Here is an 11,111-nt window from a genome sequence, read left to right as displayed (position 1 = left end):
GCCTGTAATCCAATCACTTTAGGAGGCCGAGAAGGAGCTGGAATCCGGCCACTGCACTCCAGCCTGGGCGACAGAGCGAGACTCCATCTCAAAAAAAAAAAAAAAAAAACTTTTTATTGACCAAAAAACACCATTAAGAGAGTATAGAAGGGCTGGCACAGCAGCTCATGCCTGTAATCCAATCACTTTAGGAGGCCGAGGAGGCACCCGAGGTCAGGGGTTTGAGACCAGCCTGGGCAACATGGTGAAACCCCATCTCTACGAAAAATATAAAAATAGCCAGGTGTGATGGAAAGTGCCTGTAATTCCAGCTACTCGGGAGGCTGAGGCATGAGAACTGCTTGAACCTGGGAGATGGAGGTTGCAGTGAGCTGAGATCACACCACTGCACTCCAGCTTGGGTGACAACTCTGTCTCAAAAAAAAAAAAAAAAAGAAGAAAGAAGAAAGGCACAAATTGGGAGAAGATATTTCCAAGTACGAAAAAGACAGAAAACTCATATAGACCAAAAAAACCTGACAAGACACTCAGCAGGTAACTCACAAAAGAGGATATCCAAATGGTCAGCAAACATGAACTTGCCTTCATTAAGTCAGGGAAATGGAAATCTAAACTAAAATGTGGTAACACTACATATCTACCAAAATGGTTACAAATTAAGAAGTCTGACAATGCCAAGTGTTGGTACAAATGTGGGGCAATGGAAAGATCTATAACATACTGGAATGTAACTCGGAATCACTTTAGAAAACTATTTGTAAACAATATGCTGAAATTGAACATATGAATACCCTATGACCAAGCAATCCCACACTGTATGTGTAAATCCAATAGAAAAACATTGCTGTGGTTTGAATGTTTATGTCTCCTCAAAATTCATATGCTGAATCCAAACCTCCGAGGTGACGGTATTAAGAGGTAAGACCTTTGGGAGGTGATTAGGTCATGAGGGTGAAACGCTCATGAATGGAACCTTTATAAAAGAGGCCCAAGGGAGCTTGCTTGCTCCTTTCACCATGTGAGAAGTCAGCAGTCTGCAACCAGGAGGAGGGCCTTCACCAGAACCTGACCATGCTGGTACCTTTACCTTGGACTTCCCATCATCCAGAACCCTGAGAAATAAATTTCTGTTGTTTATCAGCCACCCAGTTTACGGTATTTTGTTATAGCAGCCTGAGTAAACTAAGATAAATATGTACCAGGGCACTAAAAGACATATACAGAAATGTTCCCTACAGCATCACCTGTAATAGCCCCAAATTGAAAACAGCCCAAATAACCAACTAATATTTGGGTTAGTGGACTTAATAAATATTTGTGATATATTCATACAATTAACTACTACACAGCAAAGAAAATGACTGAAGAGCTACAACATGCAAAAATATGGATGGTTCTCATAAATACAATGTTGAATGAAAAGAAGCCAGCAACATATCATTTATTTTGTATCAAATAAAAAAATAGGTAAAACTAAACTGTAATATCAGAAGTTAGCATCGCTGTTACCTTGTGGGAAACAGAAGGTATGATCGTGAGGGAAAATGATGTGGGTTTCTGGGGTGCTGACAAACACCTATTTTTTTCTTTTTACTGGGGTGCTGGTCACACATTTGTTCATTCGATAATTCTTGGAGGTATACATTTGCTTTGTATAGCTTTCTGTATGTATGTCACACTTCAATTAAAAACATAATAATCCACTATTTCCTAATTTTTCTCTAGCTCTAAGATTATAAACTTATATGTTATTTTGGACATTTAGTTTTCTTGGACTCCCCCTGTTCATAGCCGGGCATGGTGCTAAGTCCTTTTACCATTTCTTCCAGTCACCTCCTGTTTAGCATAAGTCCTCAACCACCCAAGTCTTCCTCACTACACCAGCTTTCCATGCTGGAATATTGAGGAACAATATTCCTCAGTAGGACTTATGTCTTACTACATTCTCCACCAAAAGCCTTATGAGAGAGATTCTTTATTACATCCAGTCAAAAACCCCACCAAACAACAAGACCTTCTGGCAATTAACCAGTTTACCAACATTGCCCAATATCATCTTTACATGGCCCTAAGTCTCTTTTCCTAGAGGCAACCAAATCTAACTTAAGAGCAATTCCCCATTCAACAATATTCATTCAAATTGTGCTGACTCAACCCTCACTTTCAGAGAAATAGAATCAGTACTCTTTACATGTTTTTTTCCTATAAACTATATCTCTCTGCAGTTCTATGTAATACAAGTTTATATTCATCTTTGTAACATTTGGTAGGCTTTAATTCACTATGTGATTTTTTTTTTCTAATTGCTACCTAGCAAAGAATCTTCCTAATGAGACTTCTATGCTCTGCCTGCCTAATTTAGAATTAGCAAACAGCTGTGAATCTATTATATGCCAAGCACTGAATCGGGTAACTACACATTATTTAATCTAAGTATTATGCCCTGTGAAGCACACAGTGTTATTCCCATTTTACAGAGGAGAAATCTGAAGCTTGGAAGGTTATACGACTCAGAAAAAATAGAACTCAAATTTGAATTCAGGTCTTGTAATTCCTGGGCTCACTCAGCTAAAATCACACTTGTATAAAGCTTAAATATAAAAGTCTCTACATAATAAGTGTCTAACAAACACCTATAATAAGACATTCAAAATGCACTGTAATATTTTAAAGCTGGATTTTGAAAGGGAGACTAGGATGACAGGGAGGGGGTTAGACGTATACTAAAAGCCAGTTGATGTTAGGAATAGTTAAAGAAATGATCCTTTTTTTCTTTCCTTTTTTTTTTCTTCCTGGTTTTGCTCTGTCACCTAGGCTGGAGTACGGTGGTGCAAATGTGGCTCACTACAGCCTAGATTTCCTGGGCTCAGGCAATCCTCCCGTCTCAGCTTCCCATGAAGTTGGGACCACAGGCACATACCACCACGCCTGGGTAATTTTTAAAAAATTTTTATATAAAGACAGGGTTTATTTTGTTGCCCAAGCTGGTCTCAAACTCCTGGGCTCAAGCAATTCTCTCATTTTGGCCTCCCAAAGTGCTGGGATTAAAGGCATGAGCCACTGTGCCTGGCCAGAAAGGTAATAATTGTTGGTAACTTGCTATTAATGACTGACCTGGTTTTATGATAGAAGATACCTTGGGATAATAAAAAGAAAGTGGAAAAAAAAGTTACTCAAAGAAACTATCAGGGGAGTCATGAATGACTGTAAGTACAATGCAAGACTCATTCTGGAGGCATAGTTATTATATTCGTCACTTTTATTACTGGCAGATTTGGATGCTGGAGAAAACCAGAATAAAGAATCCAGTCAACATTTTTAAATGGAATTTGGATTTCAAGTAAAAGAAAGGCTTCCTATAAAGAAGTGAAAAGACCGAGACCTAAAGACGGAATGAGTATCATGAGATGGGGGAAGAAAATGCCTGCCTAGAAAATTACTAATCCAATTTACCACTGTGCTGAAGGTACTATACCTTATGCCAGTGCAGCGTGGTAATAATAGTAACAGTAATAGTCATAATAATACAGTACTGACAGTAGCTACTACTTACATAATACTTACAATGTTCCAGATACTGTTCTAAATGCATTAGATGTACTCATTCACTTAACCTATTAACTCTAAGAAGAAAGCATTTAGGCTTAAGGGTCAAACAGGTCTGGCATTAAATCTTGGTCTTGCCATTAACAGCCAAAAGCCTCAAGTAAGTTACTTCACTCTGAGCTTTAGTTTCCTAATGTCTAACTGGAGGTGAGAATACCGAACCCACAGGGATAGTATGAGGATTAACCAGAATATATATATATATATGAACTAGTTATCATAGTGCCTGATAGCCAGCAGATATCCTGGTAGCGATATCTTTATTATTACTGTTAATATATTGTTAAATCTTAGGGCCAAAGATATCATTTGGTAGGCCTGCAGTGTAGTTTAGAAGAAAATCTTTTTTCTTCCTTCTTGAGTTCCTCTTCTGCCTTTCAAAAAATAGTAAGCATTCTACATTATTAAGCTTTTCTCAGAATGAACTATATATAAAATAAAAAATAGGTTATTATAGAGACAAAAAGACCTTCGGAGAAGGTGAGATGATACATTACACTGACTAGTTTCACAGTAATTCTAGTGTGCTCCCAACTATATTTGGTGTTTGGTAGATTTAGTTACTGATTACAAAGAATTGATTAGTTACTGATTAGTGGCAAATATTGAGCAAATTTAATTCTCTTTATAGATGGTGCAGTTTAAAAAAAATAAACCCATAGTATCAAACTATGTTGCTGAGAATATAAATTGGGGAAACATCTTTGGAGGGCACTTTGGCAATATCTATCAAAACTGAAATATGCTTATATTCCCTTTAGCCCCAAAATTTTATCCTACACAGGGTTTCACACGTATGCACAAAGACAGATGGACAGAGATAGTGACTGCAGAACTGAGGGTCACAGCAAACTACTGGAAATACCCTAAATATTCATCAATAGGGAATGGGTTGAATAAATTATGGTATTGTCATACAATAGAATAAAATGCAGCTATTTCTATACATACTCATTTGGAACATTTTCCAAGATATGTAGACATGTGAGGAAAAGAACATACAGACAGTGTGTAATATACTATAATACTATTTGCATAAAGGGGGAGAGATGAACACAAATACTATATGTATACAAGCATATGTTTGTCTCTGAAAGGATACATAAGAAATGAGTAATTATGTTTATCTCTGGAAAGGACAACTAGAAACAGGAAAAGGAGGGGCAGAGGATGGAGAAAGGTTTACTTTTCACACATATCCTTTACATTCTTTGAATGTTTTAACTATGTAATATATGATGTATTCAAAAACTTAAAATCCATTAAAAAGACCCTTTGACTAGCTTTAAACATTTAGTTTTTCTTCATCCCCAAGGAATAGTAGTGTTAAAAATACTACACTTTCTTAAAGTAAATAGTGCTGAAAAGAATAAAAATGGCATATGGCTAGGGGAATCTTCCAAAGAAACTACTCTACTCAGCCATCTCCTGTTCTTTTCTCTGCCTTTTAAGGTCACAGTAATATGATAGAAAATCTGGGACTTACACCATCTGTCCAGACAGTTCTATCACTGCTCATTTCTCTTGTTAAATAATCAGAACACTTCACACTTCCCAAACACTGCTACTATAAAGAGCTGTTAAAGCAGAATGAAAGAAGCTTTTTCTCTCCAGAAATGTAGTAGTTGGAAATGAACAGTTCTTTTGAGGTTTGCAGGTTTCAGATCATGTCAGTGAGAGAAAAAATTCAAGCCTTAGAAATAAATTTAAGAATAATAGTATTCCAAGGCCGGGCGCGGTGGCTCAAGCCTGTAATCCCAGCACTTTGGGAGGCCGAGACGGGCGGATCACGAGGTCAGGAGATCGAGACCATCCTGGCTAATCGGTGAAACCCCGTCTCTACTAAAAAGTACAAAAAACTAGCCAGGCGACGAGGCGGGCGCCTGTAGTCCCATAACTAAAAAGTACAAAAAACTAGCCAGGCGACGAGGCGGGCGCCTGTAGTCCCAGCTACTCGGGAGGCTGAGACAGGAGAATGGCGTGAACCCGGGAGGCGGAGCTTGCAGTGAGCTGAGATCCGGCCACTGCACTCCAGCCTGGGCGGCAGAGCAAGACTCCGTCTCAAAAAAATAAAATAAAATAAATAATAATAATAATAATAATAATAGTATTCTAATAATGGCTCTAGAAATTACTTTTCTTAGAAAAAAGGTGACACTCTCATAGAAGTTCTCTAAGAATAGACATAACAGTTTAATATTGAGATGATTATACAGGTCTCTAATCTGTAAATTTCTCATGAGACTAAAAAGAGAAATAGTTTACTGCTGCTACTACTACTACTACTACTACTACTACTACTACTACTACTACTACTACTACTATTACAACTATAGTTGTATTAGTAACAGCAGGTAATAATTACTTAGCACCCAGGACATCCTGACACTCCTCAAAGCTCTTTTTGTGTATTCTTTTAATCCTTAAAACCACGCTATATGGCAATTTCTACTATAATTTCCATTTTACAGCTGAGGAAACTTAGGCAGAGAGGTTAAATAACTTGCTCAAAGTAATACAGCTGGTAAAATAAAGAGCTGAGATTCAACAGCAATCACACTGGCTTCAGAATATCTACCTCTGAAGGTTGTTACGAGGATTAGATGGGTTAATAGATGTAAAATGTTCAGAATAGTGCCTGACACACAGCAGAATTACTCAATGTAATAGATAAAACGATTACTGTTCAGAAAAGCTGAAGGCCACAAATTAGGGTGGAGCTAAGTTTTCCCAGGTCAGCCTGACTCAAAGACCCATGCTCTTCAGGTTCTCATTCTCATTCTCTCTCTCAGAACTGAGAATAGACCAGCTGTATCATCAACTTGGACTGACAAACCCAGGGACACTTCCTCCTCACAAACTGTCCTTCTAGGTATTTTTCACTTCACAGGCATAACTGGACTCTATGGGTAAGAAAAGTGTTAGCTAGTAATGGAGTCCTGAAAAAGGTTTTTGGTTTTCTTTTCATTTTCAGTTACTTCTTTATTTCTACCTCCTGAAATTATTTCTGTAGTGCCTTTATAAGTACTTATTTGATTCATACTTGAATTTTTTTCCCGTTTTGGCCTGAGTGCCTCCGTTCCACATGTGATCAGTTTCTTCATAGAAGAAAAAAATGTCAAGTTTTACATCGTCTTTTCCCTGGAAGGATAGTTCCAAGCTGTCTTCTACCTATGGGGAAGATGGAAACCTTCACACACTGAAACAAAGGAAATACATTTTCAAAAACCTTTTTTTAAAAAGAAAAATAAAGAAAGAGATTCTTAAGTTTTACATACATAGATTATTCACTCGAAGATGCACATTTTTTCAAGTTAAAGCACCTCTGAAACTGGGGTGCATCAGTAACATATCATTTAATTTCTTAACTGCATCTAAAATAATGTTCTTATAATTGATGATAACTCAGAGTAAATGATTTATGGTAATTATCACTGCAGAAAAAAATAAAAACATCCTATTCCAGAGCAGATTTCTGATTAAAAAAGGAAAAGTACCAAAGAAATATTATTTCCTTTAATAACCAAATAAAACTATCAGGAAATAAGTCTCTCATAACAATCAATCAATAAGTACTTAAGTGGTATTCCTCATAGCCACATACATAAATAGTTTAGATCATTATACTACACACATGGAAAAAAGAAAAAAATAAAAGTCAAGGTAAAAAATGTAAATAATTCTGAGAACATTTCCCTAAAGAAAACTTATCACACAAATAATTACGTTCCCACTGGACTTGGTACATATGTCTGCCACAGCACTCATCACTGAATAATTATGTATGTAGTCTTTCCCCCTCTCAATTAGACAGTGAGCTTCTCAAGGGTAAGAACTATCATTTATTCATCTTTGTGTCCCAGGTGCAGAGGACAGTGCCATACTTATAGTGAACGTTTGGTAAATGTTTGCTGAATAACTAGAGCTCTATTACTTGACTTTGACCTCAGTAAAATATTTTATTTATATTTTTTAGTGAAATAAAATAATTATTTATGATGGAAAAAATAATTTTCTAGTGACTAAACATATTTTTACTTGCTTGTAGGATAACACCTCCAAGGGGACAAGCAAATTAAGAACAAGATGATTGCAAGAGATCATGGGCTTAGGGCATAGGAATCAAATTGTCTAGAGGGAGATTTCATGTAGGCCACAATGACCTATCCCTGGTTGACGTCTGAGCAAACTGCTGTAGCCTAGGACATATAAGATAAACAAGAAATTGAAGTACTTATTTGAAATGATTCTATATTTCTATCCCTTAGCAATCAATGGGATATTTTATGTTGATAATGACATTCGTAAATTAAATGACTCATGAGAAATAATGTAACTCCAGGTACGGTGGGTGGGATTGTTACTTATTATATTAATTGTATATTATATATTATATTGATTTTCTGTTACATTGTTGCCTAATATAATAGCAATACATTCACCTATAAGAGTTCAAAATCCTTCTTTTCTCATTATTATTAGTTGCTGCAAAAGTAATGGCAAAAACCACAATTACTTTTGCACCAACCCAATAGAAAGTCAGATTTTCTTGCTTTTACCTAGATACTGCAGAAATTACAAGTGGTAACAGGCTTCTGCTGAACTCATCCTAGTCAATACTGAGTGATAAAATTATGTATGTAGCATTCTTACCCATATCTGAGTTGCTTAATATAAACTTTACAATTGAGATACGTTATTTATGAAATGAAGCCGACTTTTGTTACTGACCTTCCCAAATTTGTGTTTGAGCGGAAGTCCTGCATCCTGAAATGCTAAAATAATATCAGATTTGTAATCTTGTATAAAAATTCCTAGGTCAACATCTTTGCTATAAGGAATAATGTTGCATTGTCGATACCATCCTAAAAAGAAGATTACATTTTTTTTAACAAAATTTAGGTTTCAAAAAAATTAGTTATTATAACAAATTATATTTGTAACAAGGATTTTTTTTTTTTTTAAGAGACAGAGCCTCACTATATTGCCCAGGCTGTACACAAACTCCTGGCTCACATGACCCTCCTGCTTTGGCCTCTCGAGTGGCTGGGGCTACAGAATGGATTTTATTTCCCAGGATTAGACTTAAGGTGCTTTACCAAAATTATTTTTAAAAATTAAATCTCAAACTAAATGACTTTGTTTGAGCAGTCACCTGAACCTTCTAGCTATCTATGTATCTATTTTTACTGTCTGAGCACTCTCAGCTTTCTCAAAAACTTTCATGATATATTTTAGTTTCTGAATAAACCATTAGCTTTAATAATACTAACTTGCTGATGAGAATGTTTAATCATTAATCTCTAGTGATAGAGGGGGCTGTTAAGATATGCAAAAAATATTTCTTTTGCTTAACCAATATATTTTTCTTAACGAATAATTTGTAGAACTTAACAGCTCTCAACAGTGACCACCTGATTGGCCATATGGAAAAAAAAAAGCAGTAGCAGCTTCAATATTCAACACACTGCCAAATGATATTTCTAAGTGTTTACCATGTATGTGCTCTCAATTTGTTGCTATAGCACTGTTCTGAAGAAATAAAACATATACCTTAATATTATTAAGGACTCCTGGGTCTCCCCTATGATCTTTCTAATCCATTTCATTCCAATTCTTTCAAAAGTAAATAAATGATTACGATTATCCTTATAGGCATTGCTATTGGTTAATATTGTTTGGAATTCTAAAATAATTCTATTAAAGAATTATAAACAATTAAAAATAGAAGTTTTCTTAAATATCATCTAATACAACTCCCTCATAAGTGCCCTTAAGTCAAGAAAACCATGAGACTGAAAACTCAAAACAAATCATGTCAAATGACTATGAAGGGTCTTTGATGACACACATTATAAAACAATCTTGTTTCTAAAACCTTAAACCTTAAAGCAAATATCACATAGATGTGTGAGATGTACTTTTTTTTTTTTTTTTTTTTTTTTTTTTGGCTTATTCTAGTGGTAAGCTACTTGGCAGGAAGAACCATGTAAATTTTCAACAAAGGCTAATAGATAGGATAACCATATATTCCAGTTTATGTCTGTTGTACCAACATAATTATTAACGGTGCTTCCTTCCACTCTAAGACTCTTGAATTGAACAATAAATTGGATGGCAACCCTATCCCTATAAAGGCAGGAGTTGAATTAACTTCTGTACAGATACGGTTATTATAAAGAAAAAGAAAATACAGCTATAATTAACTATCATGATAATCAAGAGACGACAAATAAAAACAAAACAAAATTTAAGATTCTAAATAATTCTAAATTCCAAAGAAGTTTGATTTAATGGACAGTGGACAGAGATCCAGAAATCATTCACAGATTCTAATAGCAACTTGCTTAAGAAAAGTCTGTATGTCCATGTCAGATGAACAGTGATGTCTAGTTAGTGATACTACCAACGACCTAGGAAAGGTTGATGGAAGACCTTACGACACTCCCTTCAATGTTCCTCTCATTAGAAACATTTGGTGCAATGCAAGCTGTTTGTATGGTATAGAAGTAAAGAAATAGAGGGTTTTTTATAATTATTAAAAAAGGCAATAAACAATCTTTGGGATAGAAATAATAAAATGCTAATTTAAGGATCATCCGAGAATCAAATATAGTAGTCCCCCCATATCCGTGGTTTCGCTTTTAGCAGTTTCAGTTACCTGTGGTCAACCACAGTCTGAAGATATTAAATGGTAAATTTCAGAAATAATTCAGAAGTGTTAAATCAAATCTTTCAGGGCTCAGATCTAGCCTCTGCGAAACATTCCGTGATTTGCCCAGGAAGTTTTCAATAGTAGACTAACACCACATCATAATGCCTACATCCTTCATCTCCCTTCATCTCATCATGTAGGCATTTTATCATCTCACACTATCATAAGAACAGTGAGCACAGTAAAATAAGATATTCTGAGAGACAGAGAGATCAGACTCACACAACTTTTATTATAGTATTGTTAAAACTGTTCCATTTTATTATTATTTATTGTTGTTCATCTCTTACTGTGCCTAATTTATAAATTAAACGTCATCATAGGTATATATGTATAGGGAAAAAGCATATATAGGGCTCAGTACTATCAAAGACTTCAGGCATCCACTGGTGGTCTTGGAATGTATTGTCCATGGATAAGGGGGGACTATTGTATAGTCTACATATTCTGATATAAATTTTATACATATTATTTATAAATTTTAGTAAACACAAACATGGCCTTTCTAACAATCTTTTTTATAATTCTCAAAATAATTTCTTTAAGGAAATCAATAGATCCTTGCTGCATGCACTCATGTTTATTCTGTCTATACATATGACCCTTCAAATATCACTGATATTTTGTCATCTCAAGTAGAAATCCCTAAAGCGAGAGGGCAAAAATGACAAAAAGACAAATGGAAAGTTGTAAGAATTTTACCTAGACAAGTCCCACTGCTCAGCCAGAATGGTACTCCCAATTTGTTTAATGTTTTCGCTGCTAGTTGCAGTAATTCCTTTGCACTCTT

At 35.5% G+C, this 11,111-nt stretch overlaps 1 protein-coding gene across 1 annotated transcript in view; it reads right to left on the bottom strand.

The window, feature by feature from the left end:
* FKTN (fukutin) overlaps positions 1–11,111 on the bottom strand; it is a 69,828-nt gene that overhangs the window by 17,187 nt on the left and 41,530 nt on the right. The window contains exons 9-11 of the mRNA XM_011948251.1: positions 11,024–11,108; positions 8,338–8,471; positions 6,650–6,777 (exon numbers count right to left, since the gene is read on the bottom strand). Coding sequence (XP_011803641.1) covers positions 6,650–6,777; positions 8,338–8,471; positions 11,024–11,108 — 347 coding nt within the window. The remainder of the gene's footprint in view (positions 1–6,649; positions 6,778–8,337; positions 8,472–11,023; positions 11,109–11,111) is intronic.

This window comes from Colobus angolensis, unplaced genomic scaffold (assembly GCF_000951035.1).
Source record: "Colobus angolensis palliatus isolate OR3802 unplaced genomic scaffold, Cang.pa_1.0 Scaffold276, whole genome shotgun sequence".
NCBI classification, from domain to species: domain Eukaryota; kingdom Metazoa; phylum Chordata; class Mammalia; order Primates; family Cercopithecidae; genus Colobus; species Colobus angolensis.
The sequence above is the reverse complement of the archived record's forward strand: the minus strand, read 5'-3'. Positions and strand labels throughout refer to the sequence as shown.